Below are 22,956 nucleotides of genomic sequence, written 5' to 3'. Positions count from 1 at the left end.
CAGCCGGCAAAGCTACAAGCCAAACCTTCTCATCACCACATGACAAGAATAGGTACCTCACTGCACAGCTTCATAGCCAGCTGGTGGTCATGATTCTCTCCAGGTATCACAGGGCCCCTGGAGTGTGGCCTAAATGCTGCTCGCAAGGGTAAGTGCACTGGAAACACATGACAACCTGGTCCTCTGGCTTTGGCATTTCTACTAATTAACCCTCCATTAAGATGTGGCTCAACAAGAGTGAATGTGAAGAGAATTTAATATCGAAAGCTATCATGTTCCGGTGAAGCCCAGAGGTGGATCTGAGCCCAACTCATACCTCAGTCTTCATGTTTTCCAGCTGTGCTTTCAGTTCTCTGGTCTCTCCGAACAGCTGATCAATTAACTGATCCCTAGGAAGAGAAGGAGAGCAAGTTTGCTTCCACTGTACTTCTCTTTCCTTTGAAATGTGAGCTGGGAGACCCGGGGAGGAGGTTAAAAGCCGATGTTCATTTGGGAACAATTCTTTGAAATCCTGTAAGTTAAACTCTAAGTCCCGCAGTGTTTCCAGATACTAATCTACCACCCACAGGTATCTCAGCCTCATTGGCTATTCCTCTAGGATTTGAAAGGGGTCAGTATTCAAAGGTTAGGACTTCCCAGGTGGCTTAGCAGTAAAGAATCCGCCTGCCAATGGGTTCAGTCCCTGGGCTGGGAAGATTCCCTGGAGAAAGGAAGGGCTACCCACTCCAGTACTCTTATCTGGAGAATCCCATGAACAGAGGAGCCTGGCAGGCTATAGTTCATGGGGTTGCAAGAGTCGGACACGACTTAGTGACTAAACAACAACTCGAAGGTCAGACGTTTATCTATGAAGCCCAAGAATTCCTATTCAGTTGGGTGTGGCGAGTGAGCTCTTGGCTTAACATAGCGCCCTCACCATCTGCTTTAAGCCCGCAGCCCGGACTCACTTCTCGTCCTTGTTCACGCCATTCTGACTGTTGAAATTGAAGGGATCGCTGCCGGAGGAGCTGCCAAAGATGTCATCGAACTTGCTGTCGAATGAATTCTGCTGAGACCAGGAAGGAGTGAGGACAAGGTTAAAGACCCAGAGGGGTCTGTGTGGGTCTCAAGAGCCACACGTGGGGATAGACGCTTTCTTAATCTGGTTCAAATCCAAGTACAGCACCTCCTAGGGACGGCAGGGCAGCATGGTCCGTCTAGGCCAGTGCTTGGGTTAAAATGTGGTTGCAGAACTTCTCTGGTGGTCCAGTAGCTAAGACTCTGCTCCCTGTGAAGGGGGCCCTAGTGCAAGGGGGCCCAAGTTTGATCCCTGGTCAGAGAACCAGATCCCACATGCCTCAACCAAAGATCCCCAATGCCAAACTAAAAAGATCTCGTGTGACACAGCAAAGACCTGCTGCAGGGGCTTCCCTGGTGGCTTGGTGGTAAAGAATCCGCCTGCCAACGCAGGAGACATGGGTTCGATCCCAGGTCCGGAAAGATACCACATGCCTCGGAGCAACTAAGCCCGTGTGCTACAACTACTGAGCTTGTGTTCCAGAGCTCAAGAACGGCAATTACTGGGCCCATGTGCCCTAGAGACAGTGCTCTGCAGCAAGAGAAGCCCCTGCACTGCAACGAAGAGTAGCCCCCACTCTTTGAAACGACAGAAAAGCCTGCACAGCAATGAAGACCCAGCACAGCCATATATAAATGTAAAAAAAAAAAATAAAAAGAGCCAGTGCAGTCAAATAAATGAATAAATAAATAAGAAGGTGGCCGAGCCTGGCCAGGGTCCTCCCGCCCACCTCCCTGCACCCAGGGACACCGGGAAGAACTGAGTGAGCTTCCTCTTACGAAGTCCTCACCTGCTGGGAGGCATCCATGCCCATGAGGTCATCCTTCTCTAAGACCGGCTCGCTGTCGGGAGACGACGCCTCGGCTGGGATTACCACCACGGGGCTGACGTGTTCTGACAGGGCAGAGGCTCGTAGGAAATTGGGTGGGTTCTGAAGAGGGAAGATGCATTTCTCGAACCCTGTCCACCTGCCAGCCTCGAGGACTGGCCCCCTGGGCTTGGCAGTTCCCTGGCACGCTTACCTCTGGCAGTTGAGGGATCTGAATGAGACGCTTGAAGTACTGCAGGTTGCTGGAGCGATAGAAGAAATCTTTCAACCTAGGGGTGGAGAGAGGTCAGAGGGCTGCCGGGGGCCTTCACTAGCCCCAGGGAGGGGACACCCCGCTTTCCTACTGCCTGCCCAGTCCCGGGCACAGGCTGCCAAGGAGATGGCCTCCATGGTGCAATTATGACGCTGCCGGGAGACATTATGTATTACCAGCCCTCAGTGATCTGGGGGTGAGCAATGCTGGTGTTGTTTAGTTGTAAGTCATGGCCGACTCTTTGCAACTCCATGGACTACAGCCTTCCCAGGTGGCTCAGGGGTAAAGAATCCACTTGCTAATGTGTGAGATGCAGGTTCAATCCCTGGATCTGGAAGATCCCCCGGAGAAGGAAATGACAACCCACTCCAGTATTCTTTCCTGGAAGAATCCCATGGACAGAGCAGACTGGCAGGCTACAGTCCATGGGGTTGCAAGAAAGTCGGACACGACTTAGTGACTAAAACAACAATAAATAATCTTGGATGGACAAGGGAATGAACAAACTCCAATTTTTTCTCATCCTCAAGTCTCCATTTTGTATCTAAGCATCAAAGGCCAAGAGCATCAGACATACTTTCTGAGATGAAAGGGGGTTAGTGACAGCAGTCCTCGCTCTGCAGCACCGAATTTTCTCCTGCTCAGCCCAGTAAACGAAACCCCTGGGGTCTCAGGACAGCCCATCAGACCCCAAGGTTGGGACTGTCCCTGTGACCTCACTGCTGCTTTCCCCGAATTTGGGGACACTGAGGCCTCAGCCGCTGTGTCCGCGAAAGAGAAGGGGATGCTTTCATTAGCTTGAAGAATGAAGGGAAATTGAATCACATGACCACACGTCCCCCGCTTTCTGGGCTGGAGCCAACAGTAATAGGCTCTTGCTTTCCTAAGCTACTGGAATTTAACATTCCAGGAAATCGGCCCCAGGGCCTGTCTCCTAGGATTTAATAAGTCATTTTTTATAGCATAAACATACAAGGCTTTTCAAACAGAATAAGGAACTGGGTGGTTAGCACAACTCTGAACTTGCCCTCTGATTGCTACTCAGCAGCCAGCAAGAGAGGCCTGGGCTTGGGTTCTGGGGGCGATGCTTTTCCTGCAGTCAAAGATGAAGAAACTAACAAGGTAAACAATTGCGCTAATGTCCTTCCCAGCTCCCTCATGCTCCTGTCTCTCCTCCATTCGGGCCCCTCTTCTTGGGCAAGCTCAATTGAAAGATGAACTGGACTTGTCATCTCATCACCAATTTTCTTCCCCAAACACAGCAGAATAATTTGCCCCTCTGTCAGACAAGCTCTTCCTCTTCTAGACTAGATAGCGGGCTGATTAGTTCCTGAATTGATTCCAACACTGACTGAACACTACAGTCTTAAGGAACTATTATGAATTCAGGTGCTAGATACACTTACAGGCAAGACAGTCAAACAAAACTAAGGTCATTCTTCGAACTAGAAAGCTGCTATAATGGAGAATACCAGGGTGGGTGGGTGGGGAGGTAGGGTGGAACAGGAGATGGGGGGAAAGACCCCATCTAAATAAGGTGGCTAGAGACTTCCTTTGTGTGGAGGTGACTGAAGATGACCTGGATGGGGCTGGCCAGGCTGGAAGAAGAGCATCTTGAGGAGGGGGAATAGCAATTGCTAAGCCTCTGAGCTCTGGGTATGTTTCAGGAACTGGAAGAGGACCCCACAAAAAAGCACGGGCAGAGGCCAGATCATGCAAGGACCTTGCAGACCACGGAGAGGAACCTGGATTTGGTTTGCATCGTTATCAGAAGCCACTGAAAGGTTGGGGGCAAGGGCTTTACGTTTTTACAAGGTCATTCTAACTGCTGGGTGGGGATGGGATTGCAGGGGACAGGAGCAGAGCGCTCTGTCCACACTGGAGGGTCCTGGTAGACAGGAAAAGAAGCAGATGAGGTGGGAGGCAGAACTAGAGCCAAGATCTATTTGTAGATAAAGTGTCATCTGAACTCACTAACGGATTAAACATGGGGAATGAGGAGAATGGTGAGTTCCAGATCTCTCTCCTAAGTGGATGGTGGGCAGTATTTACTGAGATAAAAAAGATCAGGAAGAAAATATTTTGGAAGAAAGCCTAAAGTTCAGTTTGAGATGTAAATTTGGTGTGAAAAGTGAAAGTCGCTCAGTCATGTCCAACTCTTTGGGACCCCATGGACAATACAGTCCATGGAATTCTCCAGGCCAGAATACTGGAGTGGGTAGCCTTTCCCTTCTCCAGCAGATCTTCCCGACCTAGGAATAGAACCAGGGTCTCCTGCATTGCAGGCAGATTCTTTACCAACTGAGCTATTAGGGAAGCCCAAATTTGGTGTAGTAATGTCAAACAGACCACTGGGGATGTGAGCCTGGGATTCAGAGGTGAGGTTTGGTTGAAGATACATCTCTTGGAGTTGTTAGCATGTACACGGCATGAGACCAAGAGAACTTTGGGAAAGAAAAAGAGAAAAGAATGAAGTTCTGGGCAATGAATGAATACGTGGAATGACCCTCCTCTATGAGACTTATTAGAGAACTGATGGCTTCCCCAGTCATTGGTAACTTTGCGCACACCTTCTTTTCCTTCGCCTTTAAAGCAATAAAGCAGGTACCCTTGTCCCTTGAAGATTTACAAGCAAGTGCTCCTGGAACTTCCCTGGTGGTCAAGCGGTTAAGACTCCATGCTTCTAAGGCAGGGGGTGCAGGTTTGATCCCTGCCTGGGGTACTAAATCCCACGTGCCTGCCGCATAGTGCGGCCCAAAAATAAAATATAAAATCAAATCAAAGCACGTGCTCCTGCATTGGGTTGCATTTATAGCACTTTTAGATTCACTTCTTTTCTGTCACTCAAGCCGCTTACTTCGTGAACTGCTCCAGGAAGCGGTCCCGGTGGCCTTGCAGGGTGTCGGCTGGGAGACCTGGAAGGAATGGGAAAAGAGTGAGAGAGAACAAATGGGGCAGAGGGCAGGGGACTTCCCTCCAGAGAGGGGAGGGACCATCCTCCCTGGGGCCAGTGGTCAGCCCGGGGGAAGGCATTCCTGACTTACAGAGCTGCCCGGGAACTGGTAACCTCTTGGGCCCAGTGGGGCCAGCAGGGACTCTGGGGGCGCTTATCAACTCTCCTTCTGTCTGCGCCTGGAGTGCGAGCTCCCTGGGCACAGAGGGCTGGAAGTTGTGCCCCTGACCACAACAGGGTGGACCTCCCAGGGGTCGTGTACACTGGATGCCCTGGGTGAGGCATTGTGCAGACGTGAGTCTGGGAGAGACCCAGAGAGCCTGCCAGAGGGGTGGCAAACACCACAGGATTGAGACCCACAGGATCCAATCTAGCACTGGCTCGGTAGCTGCTGACTCTACGATGCTGGACAAGCACCAGCCTCTTAGGGCCAGCCTCTTCCCTGGCAGAGTGGGGACCACTCACCTCCCAGAGTGTACAGTTCTATGCAGTTCAGGTATAGATGTTTTAAATTTCAATTCTGGTAATTTTTGAACGTGATAACTGTCATTCGGTATAAACAGGGAGTGCGCATATAAATACAGTAACTCAAAGGGGCACAAGTTCACAGTGGTGACAGCAGCAGATTCCCTCAGCAATAGTTCTCCCAAGAGCCCAAGAAGGCCAGCGGCGAGAAAAACATGAGACAAACTCAATGAGGAGCATCCTGTGAGGCATCCGACCAGGACGCCTTCAAGACGTCCCTGGTGGTCCAGAGGTTAAGAATCCACACGCCAATGCAAGGGACAGACACGGATTCGATCCCTGGTCTGGGAGGATTTCGTAGGCTGTAGAGCATTAAGCCCGTGAGCCACGACTACTGAGCCCTTGAGCCTAGAGCCTGTGCTCCGCAACAAGAGAAGCCACCCCAATGAGAAGCCCAGGCACCGCAACTAGAGAGTAGCCCCCCACTTGCCTCAGCTAGAGAAAGCCCCCGTGGAACAACGAAGACCCAGGGCACCCAAAATAAAGTGGAGAAAAAAATTAATAAAAACTGTCGAAGTCATCAAAAACAAGGCAAGTCCAAGGAAACTGTCAGAGCCAAGAGGAGCCTAGGGATACCTGATGAATGAGGGTAACACCATGACCCAGAGGGGATCTTGGGACAGAAAAAGGTCATTGGGCATAAACTGGAAATGTGCATAAAGCATGGACTTCAGTGAATCATAACGTATCACTAGAGATTCATGAACAACGTGGTAGCGTGGAGGGGGGAGGGCAGGGCTATCCTGGGTCACCGCAGGCAGGCTGGGTGCGTCCCTGCGCACAGCAAGGCTTGGCCCCAATCTTTTAGTATCAAGACAGCCGGGCACTCCGGGGCCTTCTGGAATAGGAGCAGAAAGTCAAGGGCGCCAGGGCAGGGGGAGCTGCCTCTCTCCAGGGACGGCCTTGCAGCCAGAAGCTTCCAGAGATCAAGCCCGGAATACTCACAGGAGTGGAGCTTGAAGAGAAGCTTGACAGCGTAATCATAGAGGTGGCTGCAATCCAAGATGACCTGGATGAGCGGGGCAAGGCGGCACTGCCCGGCTGTGGTCACCGACACGGAGCGGGACATGTCCAGGGAGTTGAACACTGGGGGACGGAGGGGAGACGTGAGCAGAGCCGGGCAATGAGAGGCCGCCTTCCCAGAGGGCCGAGGACAAGCGCCCGGCACTGGAGGGCCCGTTCTGTGCAACTATGGTCTTGTGTTAACCTGTTTAACCCTTTCAGCGCTCCTCTGCTCTGAGCTGTGCTCAGGCGTGTCCGACTTTTCATGACCCCATGGAGTGTAGCCCACCAGGCTCCTGGGTCCATGGGATTTCCCAGGCAAGAATACTGGAGTGGGTGGCCGTTTCCTCCTCCATTCAACACTTCTACAGGGTAGTTAAAAGCATCGCCGTTATTCAGGAGAGGAAACTGGAGGTAAGCAACTTGAAGGCGGTCACAAGGCCAAGAAGTGGTTTTGCTTGAGAGATGTTGAGTTAAAAGCCAGAGCCCCCGTGGCCAGCGAATAGACTAGGAGCCTATGTCCCCAGCAGTCAACAGGCATCCTGTGTCACAAACTAGTGAAATGAACTGGTTCTACACCATGTACAGCCCAGTGGGAGCCCAGGAAAGAAGGGATCTGTAGGGGAGCGCCCCAAATGCCTCCTTCTGGTCTGAGGAGTTTTATGCTCCCTGCAGCAGCAGCAGCCCCCCACTGGCAGAAAGAACATAGCACTTGGTAGATTTCTGATCTAATGTGGGAGTTGAACTCTTGTTCAAGAAGAAGCTCTCAGTTTTATGGGGAATCAGAATTTCAGGATCGGACGGGGCTGTTCACACAGCCCCACCCAGCCCTCCGTCTCAGGCATGAGCTCGGTCTCATGGTGACCTTGACCCTAAGAAACACCCAATCTGGGGGTGACAATAGAAAGCCCGTGGGGAAAATATCAAACGTTGATCAGAACACGAAGGAGCAGATCATTCAGCCCGGGGTTCCTGGTGGTTTGTCCCAGTGTTCCTGGAACACCAGACAGGGTGACGTGCAGGAACCTCGGAGGGACAACCGGAGAGGCTCTGAGGACACTGGGCAAGGAGCCAGGAAGAGGGTGAACCACCGGGATCAAGGCTGATGGAGGTCCTTGGGGGGAGTGGGTGAACTGCCCTCCACTCTCCCGGGCTCCAGAGGGCAAGATGCTCCCATGGACCCCTCCATGCTCACCCCCTGCCCCCTGCTCCTAAACCAAGCAACTACATGCCCGGCTGCGGACCCTGAGCGCACACCACTGGCCAGGCTGATCTCCCTGCAGTGGCTGCCCGCCGCCTCCGGAGATTCCGCACGTGGCCAGCACCAAGAGACATCCCCTCGCAGACCCTCAGCGCGTGGGACAGCCCCGGAGGAAAGCCCAGAGCCACTGGGCTCGACCTTCCCTGGCCACGCTAATTCCCATAAACGGGCTTAAGTCTGGCAACTGAAAAAAAAAAAAGATCCCAAACAGTTCTAATTAAAAGGCAGCTTTTCTTCTTGACACAAATTAGAAGCAGCTGTCACTGCGAGGCGGCCATCCCCAAGTCTCCTGGCTTCCCTAGGCTCCACTCTGGCAGGGAATCCCAGGCTACTCCATCTCCCGGCCGGTCTGGTGCTTTCCAGGAATGCCCCTGGGCATCCAGTAACATCTAGTAGAGTGGTGTGACCGGGGGCAGAGTTACTCAACCTCTCGGCGCCTCCAGGCACTCTTCCGTGGGATGCAGATGGTTCCAATGGCACACTCCTCATAAGGAGGTCTTGTAAGGATTAATGAGAATGTCCTATAAGTGGCATAGCAACGTGCAGTGGCTCTTCGGGTTGGCTTGGAGACTGATTAGAATCACCCAGGGAAATGCAACGACGACTCATGTCTGCCTGCAGCTCCTTCATCCCTGCTTCTGTTTTAATTGCTCTAGGGAAATGGCAACCCACTCCAGTGTTCTTGCCTGGAGAATCCCAGGGATGGGGGAGCCTGGTGGGCTTCTGTCTATGGGGTCACACAGAGTCGGACACGACTAAAGTGACTTAGCAGCAGCAGCAGCAAGGTGGGGGCGAGGCTTCCCGGGTGGCTCAGCCATAAAGAATCTGCCTGCCAATGCAGGAGATTGGGTTCGATTCCTGGATCGGGAAGATCCCTCTGGAGAAGGAAATGGCAACCCGCTCTAGTATTCTTGCCTGGGAAATCCCATGGACAGAGCAGTCTGGTGGGCTACAGTCCATGGGGTCGCAAAGAGTCGGAGACGACTGAGCACATATGCACGCACGCAAGGCTGGGGCATTAGTGGGGTTCAAAAGCACGCCCCCAGGTGATTCTAATAAGCAGCCAGGGTGGAAACTGTTTTTTCTAACTCGGTGCTTCTCAAACTGTAACATGTATCAGCATCCCCTGGAAGGATCACTCCAGCAGAATTCTGCGGTGATGGAAGGGCGCTGTCCAACACTGCCAGGCACGTGTGCCTGAGCTATGATGAGTGCAACGGAGGCCCTGACCTTTTAATGTTATTTAATCGTAATTAATTCAAACAGTCACAGGTGGCTACTGGCTACCATACTGGACAGTGCAGACTTGGGGAAGTTGTTAAAACAGATGACTGGGTCCCACCCCCAGAGATTCTCATTCAGAAGATCTGGGGTGGGATTTGAGAACGTGTGCTTCTAATACGTTCTCAGGTGATGTGGATGCTGCTGGTCCAGGGACCACACTTTGAGAATCACTGCAGGTGCATCCAATCAACATTCATTGTAACTGGCCCATGTTTCCCACAGCTGAAAACCTGGGGCACCCCTTCTGAAGGTTCTGATCCGAATCTCACAAGGCCACAGACTAAGACTTAGAAGCTGGATAGACTTCCGATACCATTTCTCTCAGTTTCTGGGCTCATAAGAGGTGAATGGGCTTTTCCCTGGTGGTTGGTAAAGAACCTGCCTACCAATGCAGGAGATGTGGGTTTGATCTCTGAGTCAGGAAGATCCCCTGGAGAAGGCAATGGCAACCCACTCCAGTATTCTTGCCTGGACAATCCCCATGGACAGAAGAGCCTGACGGGCTACAGTCCATGGGGTCACATGACTTAGTGACTAAACCACCGCCACCAAGGAGTGAATGAGGATGGAGGGGGGTGGGGAGACGTGTAGAGGAGGCTCTTGATTCCAAATCAGTACTCTCTCCAGGATGAGAAAACCACCAGCATTCAACCACGGAGCAGTGTGTGCAAAGACTTGGGGAGCTCTCTCTAGAAAACTCCAGCTAATTCACCCCAGAGCATTCAGATGGATGCTGACATCAATTTATGAACTCTCTCCACCTGCTGTTTCTTCGCTGCTATTCATCAAGAAAGCAAGTGTTCTTGAACTTGGTTGATGAGCACTTGCAATGACAGGCATGGGGCTAGAACAGAAGTGAGCAGGGCCTGATTCCTGATTTTTGAGTAGGCGCTCAACATACATTGCTAATAACCCAAGGGATCAATGCATATGGAAACAGAGCCAAGTATCACGGAATGCTGGGGCAGAAAAAGTGACCGTGCAGACCACCTCAGCAGAAGTACATCCTGAGGGTCAGCCGTCTGGGCCAAAGGACCAGCCAGTGCTGGGGCCACAGTCGAGGGACTGTCAGAGAGGCCGGAAGTGTTTTTGGACTCTGGGAGGCCCGGGCTTAGCAGGGAGGCCAATGTGGTGGGGAATTGCAGCCCTTCTGGTTACGTGACTCTGAGAATGCCCTTGGGCTTCAACCTCTCCTTGTACCAGGGCCGAGGGCACAGACGCGGTGGGGCAGCTCCAACTTCCTGGCCCGTACTGCACAACTTGTAGGGACAGGGGGGCTGGGCCGGCTGCTCCCGGGAGGGAACCAGTCTGGGGGTCAGGTGATGGCCAGGAAAACCTGGGCCAGACGGGAGGGAGAGACTCACCAGTTTGGAAGAGGTTAAGTTCACACTCCAGGTAGTCGAACATCTCCACTGTCAGCTGGAAACTGGACCCAAGAGGAAAGAGAGCTTATACTCCACAGCCCGAAGGCCAGTGTACCTGTGCTGCCACCAAAGCTCGCATGCACAGACACACATACCAGCTCCAAGTCTCAGCCCCCACCTAAGTGGATACTAAGGCCGTTGGAAGATCAAGCAGGGCGAATTCAGGGTAGGTTCCACGCTGTGTTGGGAGGGCAGAAGGGCACAGAGAAGGGAGGCCTGGAGTGGGAAATACCCTGGAAGGGTTCTGGACGAGCCACCAGCAGTAAGCGGCACCAAGGTCAGGTCACTCAGCGGCTCTGTCCCCACCTCGGCCACCGGCCCTGCCCTCAGGCCCTCTGTGACCCTCACCGGAAGTGAGAACCCCTACACAAGCTCCCGTCCCCCTCCGTCCAGGGCGTGAGGACGGCCACTTACAAGTTGTTGACGTCACTCTCTCCAGCCTCCTCTAGCTGCCGGTCGCTCATGTGAAGGTTGCCTGGGAACCTGGGGTTCTGGGAGGGAGGCAGAGGAAGTCAGAACAGGGCACCCCGAGAGCTCTCCCTACAGCTGACATCACGCACTCCAAGCCCCACTGAGCTCTGGCACCAACAGGCTGGATTCTGCTTGGTGTGGGTGCCTGCATGCTCCCTGGGGAGTGTGGCAGCGCTCACAACCACACACACACACACAGAGGTTCCGAGATCGGCTGGCTCACAGCAAAGAACACCCCCACCCATCATTAGAGGGAAGGTTCCATCCCATCCCTGGGACCCCAGGGAGGGCCCCACCCCCACATCCTGTACCACGGACATCGTCTCCCTGAGGCAAGGACACCCAGCACGTGACTGCTGGGGTTCCTCAACCTGACACCCACACCAGGCAGGCAATGTAGCCTCTGCTTATCCCCAATACATTCTGAATCCTATCCAGGCTTCCAGCTGTCCTCTGACCACTTCTGGAAGCCACTATTGTGAGTTCAGGACCAGGCAAACCAATTCTCACGTTAACTTTAGCAAAATGGAAATAGTAAAAGAAACTTGAAAGTTGGAGAAGATTACAGGAAGCACCCCCGCAGTCAGAGGAAGTTATCCGGGATTATCAGTTGTTGAGTATCTGTAGTTTCCTGTCTTTTTCAGTGTGGTCTGTCCAGAGTGGAGGGAACCCAGGGCAGCCGGCAGGTGGAGGGGGAGCACAGAGAGATGGGTGGCCAGTCCACCAAGGGGGCTCTAAATTCCAGGGTGAGTTCTTCAGGCTCTGAAGACAGAAATCCTCCACTCGGGCACCTCTGTCTCTGGCAGCCCCCTCCTCCCCTGAGGCCCACCACCCTGGCTCCTCTTCAGAGACTCAGGCCGGTTGCTTTTTTCTTTTTTAATTGATTTTATTTTTTGGCCACACCATGCAGCATGTGGTTCCCTGACCAGGGATCAAACCCACATTCCCTGCATTGGAAGTATGGAGTCTTAACCACTGGACCAAAGGGGAGTCCCCAAGCCGGTTCCTTTATCGCCCCCTTCTGGCTGTGTTAACTTCCACACTGGGTCCACACATTACGGCACCTAAGGCACCTCGTCCTCATCTTTGTTCCTGCCTGTCCTCACACCACACTGCCGTTAAGCCCAGTGAGTCTGGATCATTGTCGCGTGCTCTGTGTCTCAGACCAGCTGCCCATCTCCCTGGAGAATGACTCATAATTCATCACTATGAAACTGCGCTCTATAGCTCTGTGTGAGTGCCTGCTGAGTCACTTCAGTCGCGTATGAGTCTTCGCAACCCTATGGACTATAGCTCGCCAGGCTCTTCTGTCCATGGGAATCTCCAGGCAAAAACACTGGAGTGGGCTGCCATGCCCCGTCTCCAAGGGATCTTCCCTACCCAGGGGTGAAACCCATGTCTCCTGAGGCTCCTGCACTGCAGGGGGATTCCTTACCACTGAGGCACCAGGGAAGCCTGCTCTCTAGCGCCACTGCCCCTTAACAGCCCCTGCTGAGGCTTCCCTGGTGGCTCAGACGGTAAAGAATCAGCCTGTAATGCAGGAGACCCGGGTTCAATCCCTGCATCAGGAAGATCCCCTGGAGGAGAAAATCGCAACCTGCTCCAGTATTCTTGCCTGGAGAATTCCATGGACACAGGAGCCTGGTGGGCTACAGTCCATGGGGTGGCAAAGAGATAAGACTGAGCAACTAGCAACAGTCCTTGCTACTGGCCCGCCGGTTCCCCTTTCCATCAATGACTGCCCGACTCTGCACCGGGCACCCAGCTCCTGCGCCATCACCCTCGGCACCTCACCATGCCACACCCTCACTTTCTTGCATCAAAACTCGGCCTCCTGCTTCCCACTCCCTTCCCTGCTTCAGGGGTACCCACCTGCCCTGCCCTTCCTCCAGCTTCAAAGAGGAGTTGCCACCTCCTTCCTGACTCAGGATCAGCCCCTCCCTGTGCGCTCTTTGAACCAATCTAGCTTCTGGGTCCTGCTCTCGCTCATCCAACAAATCCCGCGTGAGCCCCTGTTCTGGGCCAGATGCGGGGCCACACAAGGGGCACAAGAAGACGCGCACCCCCGCTCTCGGTCCTCCAGGAACCACCACGCAGAGCGCCCGCGGCTCCCCTGCCTCCTTAGGCTCCTGCCCGCATCCCGTGCTCCAGGTCTTTCCTACAGCCCCACATCTTCCTCCAGTTGTGGTCCCCGCCTCTCCTACCAATCTTCAGGAAGTCCCTGACCCTTGTCTGTCCCAGAGGTAACTGTCTAATTCTGGCTCTCCCCATCTTTCACTCCGACAGCCCAGCTCTTCCCAAGTCACCCTCCACACCGAATGGATGACCTCGCACACCAGCCCAGGCACCTGTTGCTCTCCACCCTGCCTGCTCCTCGCACTAACGTGGGTCTCCTGATAGTATCACCACAGTGGACGCCAGAGTGTCCTGGGCCTCCTGTCCTTATGTCTTCAGCTGATCCACTGCCAGGAACACCCACCCTGCCCTTCCTCATTGCCCCTTCCTTTCTACCTGCTAAGTGGCAGTCTGGGGTCTGGAGAAGGGGGAAAAAAGTACTCCACAGCAGGCAGAGAGAGATGGGAACGGTGGGCGCAGAGGGCGAACTGTGGCTGAAGCAACACACCCAATCAACATCCTCTCTTCATGATGTGACCCCAATATTCCACCTGGAGTGACGACAGTCCCCCTCCCTGTGACTCTAGGAACCTTTGTGACGGCCTCCAGCAACATAGGATGGTGGGAGGGACACTGTGACTTCTGAGGCTGGGTCATCTAAATGCCACGCACTCTACCTGTTCTCTTGGTCAACTCACCAGGCTGCTAGGAAGCCCTGAGCAGTGCTGAGACTTCGTGAAGAGATACTAGGCCAGCCCCGCACCGTTACAGCTCCAGCTGGCATCTGACTGCAACCGCATGGGAAGCTACCATCCAGAACTGCTGGCCAAGCCCTTGTGGAATCCCAGACCAACAAAATGTCTGAGATAACAAAAGACTGCTGTTGTTTTAAGTCATTAAGCTCTGGGGTGATGTGTATCCGGCACAGAAAATTATAATGCCCTAAGGCTGAGCTCCAGAGAAGGCAATGGCAAGCCACTCCAGTGCTCTTGCCTAGAAAATCCCATGGACAGAGGAGCCTGGTGGGCTACAGTCCATGGGGCCGCTACTAGTTGGACAAGAATGAGCGACTTCACTTTCACACATTGGAGAAGGAAATGGCAACCCACTCCAATGTTCTTGCCTGGAGAATCCCAGGGATGGCGGAGTCTGGTGGACTGCTGTCTATGGGGTTGCACAGAGTCGGACATGACTGAAGCGACTTAGCAGGAGCAGCAGCAAGGCTGAGTTCAAGTGTCATCACCTCCTAGAAGCCCAAACCTGGGCAAGACACCCCACGACTGACTTCTGTGGGCCCTTCTTCTCTCCCAACCAGACTGTGACTCCCTAAGGCAGCAGCCAAGTCTATCCGTCTTTTTCTCTCCAAAACCTCGCTTTGCCCTAGCCCAGGGTAGACCCTCAGTGACACACCAGGTGGGTAAAGGCGGTCACTGAGAACAGCATGAGCTCCTACATTGACCTGGCCGAGGCTAGAATCCCACCTCACTGCCGAGGAGCTCTGTGACCCAGGCGCTTAGGGACCCAGCCACCATCCGAGTTTCGCTTTCCTAGGATATGATCGTACATGTTTTTAGGGCTGCTGTGAAGATTAAATGATATTCAAAAAAGGCTGAACTGACTAGGATGGTTTTCATGAATCAAAGATACGCCTTGAATATATACAAGATACTGGAGATAAAATACACTAAGTTATAGTATTTCTTCTTAGATTTCCTCTTTTCTCTATTTCCACTGCCAGCTCCCTAATTCAGGCTGCCTCCACTCCCACCTGTTGGGCCATTCTTCTTACCTCCTATTGCCACCACGCCCACACTTCAAGGACCACCTCAAGGCCCACCCCTCCACCTTTTCAAAACATCCCCGGCACTTTTCTGCAGGCACACACCTGGCACTATTACGCGGCTACTGCAAATGTGTAAGCTTCTCTCCCCAATGGGTCTGTGAGCTCCTAAAGAGCAGACCCTTTCTCCTCATTCTTATGTGCCACTTGGCACATAGATTTACATGCATTAGGTGTATAAGAAATACTAACTAAAGTTGTATCTTGAACAGAAGGTCCCCTGTGGACACTTATTATATGAATGGAAGGAGTTATTTCTATTATCAGTCAAGTCAGTGCTTCTGAAATATTTTCATAAGGCCACCTGGTGGATCAGGCTTCCCAGGTGGCGCTGCTGGTAAAGAATCCACCTGCCGGTGCAGGGGACACAAGAGACGTGGGTTTGATCCCTGGGTTGGGAAGATCCCCTGGAGTAGGAAATGACAACCCACTCCAGTATTCTTGCCTGGAGAATCCCCAAGGACCGAGGAGCCTGGCGGGCTAGTCCACAGAGTCACAAAGAGTTGGACGTGACTTAGCGAATGAACGCACTTAGTGGATCAGGTTTCTCTCTGCAAAATGGGGAACAAAAGGTGCAGAGGACCCGCGCCAAACTCCCAGTCACACCCCAGTCGCATCCCGCTGACCGCGGTCGCTCTATCCAATGTTCCCTCTCACACAGCTGGGATATGGCGTGAACACTCCCTGAGAAGCCAGGCTGGCCTATTACCTGGAAAACTCGACAATTAAGCTTGGCCAGGGGGACTTCCCTGGCAGTCCACTGCTTGAGAATCTGCCTTCCAACGCAGAGGACACAGGTTCGATCCCCAGTCGAGGAACTAATATCCCCAATGTCTTGTGGCAACGACGCCCATGTGCTCTGGAGCCTGTGCTCCACAACAAGAGAAGTCCCTGCACCTCACAGAGAGAAGCTGGTGCTGCAGCCCAGACCCAGCACAGCCGAAAAACAAACCAGAAAAGCCCAGCCAGCTGTGAAGAGACAGGACAGCCCGGGGTGGGGTGGTGTGTGAGGGGTGCTGGCAGGGCGAGTGGAATTGCTGACAAGACTCACTTTGGTGTGGTACTCCATCTTCGTTCTCAGCAGTTTGAGGTAGATGCTGCAAAGCTGCCCATACCCTTCACTCAGGTGGCCCTTTGACGAAGAGGGAAGAAAGCAGGGTGTCAACACTGAGAACTTCGGGTTGAAAGACCTACAGCTGGGACATCTTTTCAAAAGAATATATTTTTTCCCTGGAGTATGAAAATAACATACATCCCCTGTTGAAAATTTGGAAAATATAAAAAAGGACGCTGCAAGCAAGTCATCCTCAGCCTAACCACCAGAGATCATCACGGGAAAATGCACAAGGGTTGAAAAGCAAAAGATGAATGGATCAGAGACTGAAATGAAAAATACAAAACTATAAAACTTCTAGAAGATCACAGAGGAGAAAACCTGGATGACCTTGAGTATGGCAAAGGCTCTTTCGACATAACACCAAAGACACAAACCATGAAAGAAATAATTGATAAGTTGGGCTTCATTAAAATTAAAAACTTCTGCTCCACAAAAGACATTGTCAAGAGAATGAGAAGAGAAGCCACAGACTGGGAGAAAATATTTGCAAAGGACATGTCTCAGAAAAGACAGTCACCTAAAATGTGTAAATAGACTCTGAAAACTCAACACTAAAAAACCAAACAATTCAACTAAAAAATGGACCTAAGTCTGAAAATTCAGACTACATACTATATGATTTCAACTACATGGAATCTGGACAAGGTAAAATTACAGAGCTATTCCTTGGACCATAAAGAAGACTGAGAGCCAAAGAATCGATGCTTTTGATCTGTGGTGTTGGAGAAGATCCTTGAGAGTCCCTTGGACTGCAAGGAGATCCAACCAGTCCATCCTAAAGGAAATCAGTCCTGAATATTCGTTGGAAGCACTGATGCTGAAGCTGAAGCTCTAATACTTTGGCCACCTAATACGAAGAACTGACTCACTGGAAAAGACACTGACGCTGGGAAGGATTGAGGTCAGGAGGAGAAGTGGGTGACAGAGGATGAGATGGTTGGATGGCATCACTGACTTGATGGACATGAGTTTGAGTGAGCTCTGGGAGTTAGTGATGGACAGGAAAGCTTGGCGTGCTGCAGTCCATGGGGCCACAAAGAGTCAGACATGACTGAGCCACTGAACTGAACTGAACTGATTCCATGAACAGAGGAGCCTGGGGGGCTACAGTCCAAGGGGGTCACAGAGTTGGACACGACTTAGCGACTGAACAATACCAACAAGGCATGTACAACCACCATGAGTGAACTGTACTGTAAACTACAGACTTTGGTGATTACGATGGGTGTGTCAGTAGGTTCATTCATTGCAACAAATACACCACTGTGGTGGAGGATGCTGATAATAGAGGAGGCTATATGCATGTGTGGATGCTGGGTACATGGAAAACCTCTGTACTTCCCATTCAATTTTTCAGTGAACCTAAAACTGCTTTCTATAGTCCATGGGGTCACAAAGCTGCTTTAAAAAAAAAAAAAAAAGTAAAAGAGGCTTCTAAGTTCAGAAAGTCTTAGTCAAATGGAAGAGACAGACAACACAGAAGAATTATATTTTGGATAAGGCAGGCGGGCTAGGTACCTGGGTTGACCTTCCCACTGAAAACGACTAACAATATTGAGTGAGACATTGATGGTGTCAATGCACTAGCAAGAGAGTAACGAATCTTCAGGCCAGGAACTGAGTAGTTCAGATATTCAGAGAGCAAAGGGCTTGATGGGGTCAGGATGGGGGCGGGGGCAGGGGTGGGGGGTGGGGAGCTACTTTCTCACATCAAGTGAACCTGAGTTTTGGTTTTCTGAGTCTCCAGGGCCAGGTGGTGAACCGGAAGCAGGGCTCTCACCTGTCCAAGTTAGAGAGTCTAGCGGAAGAGCCGAACTGCCTTCCTGGTGCAGGGAAATTAAGGGCAAATTGGAAATAACACACATGTATTTCTGCGCTGAAGGAGTCCCCCTGAGGACTGCAAAGAAAACCCACTGCCTTCAACCACTGTTGTGATCAGAGGGAGGGAAAAACTACTTCCAAGAATTGAACCGTGAGCCAGTTATCAAGGGGATCTGCTCAGAATTCATAAAACTTTTAAGCTGAGAACTTAATTTAGAGTGATCTCAATGGACGCAAATGCCAATTCTCTCTGGAGGAACCTGCCTTTGTTAGACTTCAAAGAATTCCCACCAAAAAAAAGTCCAGGAAAATGAGCAATTCACAGTAGAAAAATAACTAAGCACAAAAAGAAACTATATAGCATGAGCAAAATTCACCAAAACAACAGATGGCAGAAACAGATCTCTAAGGACTTTAGATACTGGAAGTATAAAAAGTGAAATAAAAATCATATATTTAATAAGCCTAAATAAACTAGAGACTGCTTTAAAATACATGCAGGGCACAATAAATTATAAAGAATGCCAAGCAGATCTGAAAACAAAACAAAACCTAAAATTCCAAGAAATGATAACTATACTAAAATAGAAAACCTTATGGAGAGGTTTAGAAATAGATTAGACCTTGTTGAAGGGGGAATAAGTGAAAGGAACACTAGACCTACTGAAAGTATCTGGAACGCAGTACAGAGACAAACAGGGAGAAAAAAATGAAACAGTGGTTTGAAGGCATGGAGAATAGAATGAGAAGGTTGAACATACTGCTAACCAGAGTCTCAGAGGAAAAGAGAGAAGGAAGCAAAGGCGATATGTGAAAAGACAGTGAGAATTTTTCAAAACTAATAGAATAATCTACAGATTTAAGAAGTCCAAAGAATCTAAACTAAATTCACACCTAGATACATAATAAGAACTTAAAAACAGAAAGAAGAAAAACACAGATTAGCTTCAAAGAATAACGATGAGTCTAACAGCAGACTTTGCAAGAATGAAGGAAGCCATAAGCCAATGGAAGGGTATCTTGACCACTATCTTCCATGTGCTAAAAGAAAAGAACTCTCATCCTAGGATTCTCAAGTCAGAGAAAATATCTCCCATGAATGAGGGTGAAATAAAGACATTCTCCATCAGGTAAAAGTGGCTGTTTCCCACCAGCAGACTCTCACTGAAGGAGGTTCTAAAGGAAATAATTCAGGCAGAAAGAAAGAGTTCCCAAATGCATGCTCTGAGATGTAATAGGAAATGAAGAGCACCAAATACAACAATTAAAATAAAATATCGGGTCTAAAAACAACCAAAATTAAAATATATGACAGCAGCATAGGAGGGCACGAATGGTGTTAAAATATTCTAAGGTCTTTGTGGTATACAGAAAACAGAGACATGAATTTTAGACAATGATAACCTAAGCACACCCCTTCAATTTTTAGATAACATGATCAACAGATTAAAAAACAAACAAGCCTCTGCTTTTGTTTTTTTTATCTTCCCACTAGTAATGAGGGGGGACTGAACGAGAAGGAAAATACCCAATCAATCCGAAAGGTAAACAATGAGAGAAACAGAAACAGAGCAGGTGGGACAAATGGCATACACTGAGATGGGGAACACAAGTCCAAAGGTGTTACCCACGATCATAAACGTAAGAGTAAAGGTCCAGTTAAAAGACAAAGGCTGCTGTCTTGAATTTTTAAAGAATCCAACTAAAGGCTATTGACAAATGCATTTCTAAGACAAAAGATTACATTAGAGTCCGTCAGTCACTATGCAGTACATCTGAAACTAATACTATAAATCGATTACAGTTCAATGAAAGAAAAACTGACCATGAACTAGCTCATACAGCAAGGCTCAAAAAACTTTGAAATATCAATATGATATTGATTCTCAAGCCACAATGCGATACATATACATGTAAAAAATATTTAAAATATAAAAAGTTATAAGGAAAAGGATGGAAAAAGATATACCAGAGTAATTCTACAAAAAAGAAAAAGACCTAAGCTTTCCATGTTACAGAAATGTAACAAAACTCTCTAGCATACAGTCGGGAGATTTGGGGATAAATCTCTGCTCTGTTCAAGTTAACTAGTCTCGTGACTTAGGAAAAGCTGCTTCCTCTCTCTGGGTCTGTGTTTCTCATCTATAATGGGTAGATTGGACTGCATAATTGCTAACATTTTGTGAGTGCAGACAGATACAGGTAAGAATTTTAAGGAAAGGGCTAACATAGCAGTTCTTATCCAGTGGAACAAAAAGACACATCAGCATCCACTGGGGAGATTCTTCAAAGAGCAGGTCACCTCCCGTCCTTATACACACTCCTTGAATCTAGAGGGATTCTGGTATCTATACAAAAACACTCTTTTCAACACATTCAGATCTTGCCACCTACCTCCTCCCTCTTCCTAAGGGACCGAGAATCCCTGATCAGGAAAGAAAAACCACTGGCATGTAAATGATTGGGAATGCCAGTTCTCAAGGTGCTATGACCCCAATGGGACCAGGAGAAGGAAAGAAGCAGGGATTATGACAGTGTCAATGCCAAGGGATCCCAGTGCCCAGAGAGCGCTGGGACGTGAGCTTCCATTGGCAGGAGAAACTCCCTGGCCCTAGAACCTCCCAACAGTTTCCAGGGACTCCAGGTAAGACTGTGAACATCACGGTTCCATGTGGGGGCATCCCCGAACCCCTCCCTGAGGCTTGTGAGAGAAATCCAAAACAAGGCGAAGAGATGACTTGGTTCCATCCCACGCTCCTCCTTCTGTGGCCTCTGGGGAAGGACGAGGCGGTGCCGGTGGCCCCGAGGAGCGGCTTCAAACTCACCCACATCCTGCTCATGTCGCTCAATTCGCTTTTGTATCTCAGAGAGTCCTTGAGAACCTGGAGAGGGAAGAGACGGAGAGGAGAGAGAGGCTGGTGAACGGTGGGTCTGGGGTGGGGCGGAGAAGGGGATGGGAGAGATGGACCCATCTCTGAAATTGGTACCCAGAAGCCCAGGAGATGGGGGCAGCTGCCATCCCCAGTGCAGGAGTGGAGAGTGGCCCCTGTGACTCAGCTAACTTCACTTTTCCCACGTGAGTCCCAGCCTCCCCGCCCATCTACTGCAGCCCCAGGCACTCACGTTTGGGTGTCCGTCCCGGAGGAGTTTGTGGAACACATGGCAGAACTTCCAGCAGAGCACTGCGTTGCTGGACAGGGGCAGCCGGTTGACAACAGACCAAAAGGTCTGCGCTCCCTTCTCGTGGTGGGTGCCCAGTATGCACGGTGAGGGACGGTCATGGAAAACAAAGGCACGGATGGGGCCTGCCTGGGCACCAACCCTGAAATGGGCCTGCAGCAGGCCGCCACAGGGGGTGGTGCCTTATTCATGGTGCCCCAGCACTATCCAGCAGGGGGCGCCACTTGTAACAAAGACACCGAGGATCTGGGCAGGTATCTTGACAATTTTTTGACGGATGACAAAAAGATACCTTATTCTAACAAAATTCATTTTATTAGATGATTTTGCCAGAGATGACGGTCTCTTGGGAGGAGTGACTTTTTCTAATTTGCAAAGTAAGTTCTGGGCCAGCAGTGGTCCTGGCTGACCTTTCGTGGGAAGATGGTTTGGTTGGAATTAGGGCTTTGCTGTGGGAAGGGAGACTCTGCCCTTTAGATTTGCTGAGTCTGTGATGGGGCCTTTGAGGGGGACATAACTGCAGCTAACATTTTAGCAACACAATACGGCTTCTCAAAATTCCCTCTTATCCACGACTCAAAAGCGAGGGCGTGCTTCAGTTCTTCAAGGGCCCTGGCTACTGACACCTTGGCTCCTCTTCCAAGTAGCACCTGATTTCTCCTGTTAACCACTCTGCTCTGACCCTGAAAGCAGCAGTCTTTGTTTAAAACGTATTAATATTTTCTCTAAATTTAAAATGACTCTTGAGACTTCCTTGGCACTCCAGGGGTTAAGACTGTGCGTCCACTGCAGGGTGCGCTGGTTTGATCCCTGGTCAAGGAACTAAGATACTGTATGCCTTGTGGCACAGCAAAAAAATGAAAATGACTCTTTCACTCCGTATCTTCTAAAAATCTTCCTGGCCTTGCTCAGGGGTGCCATCATCTTCTAACACCTTAAATTCCCTGTGTGCGGAATTCTGCCCCTGAGATCCAATTTCAAACATACCTGCCACCCATAGACCACCTGCCACAGTTTGCGTTTAATAAATGTCCTTCTGGCCTTGAGTGATTTTAACAGACCTTTAGGCCTCTGTAATTAGGGAACCCTTTTGGAGGAAACTAGAGGATTTTCTGGAGAAGGCAATGGCACCCCACTCCAGTACTCTTGCCTGGAAAATCCCATGGACGGAGGAGCCTGCTAGGCTACAGTCCATGCGGTTGCAAAGAGTGGGACACGACTTCACTTTCACTTTTCACTTTCATGCATTGGAGAAGGAAATGGCAACCCGCTCCAGTGTTCTTGCCTGGAGAATCCCAGGGACGGGGGAGCCTGGTGGGCTACTGTCTATGGGGTCGCACAGAGTCGGACACGACTGATGCGACTTGGCAGCAGCAGCAGCGGATTTCCACGTTTCTTTTGTGATGGAAGCTTGTACAGGCCTCACACATCCAGTATCTGGGCATCATCAACCCCAAGTACAAATCCTGTCTTGAGCTTCCCAGGTGGCACTAGTGATAAAGAACCCGCCTGTCAATGCAAGAGACTTAAGAGATGCAGGAAGATCCCCTGGAGCAGGGCATGGCAACCCACTCCAGTACTGCCTGGAGCATTCCACGAACAGAGGAGCCTGGTGGGCTAGAGCCCATAGGGTAGCACAGAGTCAGACACGACTGAGACGCCTTGGCACAGCACAGCACGTTCAAGCTCAAGTAAGAGGCACTGCACCGTTTAGGAAAGACTTGCCTCAGGTTAGAAACTATGGGACTTACCCAAAAGACATGCTACTTTGCTTCTGAGCTGGAAGGTGCAGTAAAATTCCCTCCTGGGACTGATATTTGTATT

General features: G+C 50.6%; 1 protein-coding gene across 2 annotated transcripts in view; it reads right to left on the bottom strand.

Moving 5' to 3' along the window:
- HIP1 (huntingtin interacting protein 1) overlaps positions 1–22,956 on the bottom strand; it is a 132,345-nt gene that overhangs the window by 21,372 nt on the left and 88,017 nt on the right. Inside the window, exons 3-13 of one of the 2 annotated variants that reach the window (XM_055410070.2) lie at positions 21,076–21,218; positions 20,778–20,834; positions 16,066–16,146; positions 11,003–11,079; positions 10,529–10,590; positions 6,563–6,703; positions 4,997–5,054; positions 2,080–2,155; positions 1,848–1,988; positions 948–1,048; positions 317–389 (exon numbers count right to left, since the gene is read on the bottom strand). In XM_055410070.2, the coding sequence (XP_055266045.2) occupies positions 317–389; positions 948–1,048; positions 1,848–1,988; positions 2,080–2,155; positions 4,997–5,054; positions 6,563–6,703; positions 10,529–10,590; positions 11,003–11,079; positions 16,066–16,146; positions 20,778–20,834; positions 21,076–21,218 (1,010 nt within the window). The remainder of the gene's footprint in view (positions 1–316; positions 390–947; positions 1,049–1,847; positions 1,989–2,079; positions 2,156–4,996; positions 5,055–6,562; positions 6,704–10,528; positions 10,591–11,002; positions 11,080–16,065; positions 16,147–20,777; positions 20,835–21,075; positions 21,219–22,956) is intronic. The other variant, XM_055410071.2, reaches the window with a different exon arrangement.

Source organism: Moschus berezovskii, chromosome 27, assembly GCF_049115385.1.
Source record: "Moschus berezovskii isolate FMDL1 chromosome 27, NW_MosBer_1.0, whole genome shotgun sequence".
Classification (NCBI taxonomy): domain Eukaryota; kingdom Metazoa; phylum Chordata; class Mammalia; order Artiodactyla; family Moschidae; genus Moschus; species Moschus berezovskii.
The sequence above is the reverse complement of the archived record's forward strand: the minus strand, read 5'-3'. Positions and strand labels throughout refer to the sequence as shown.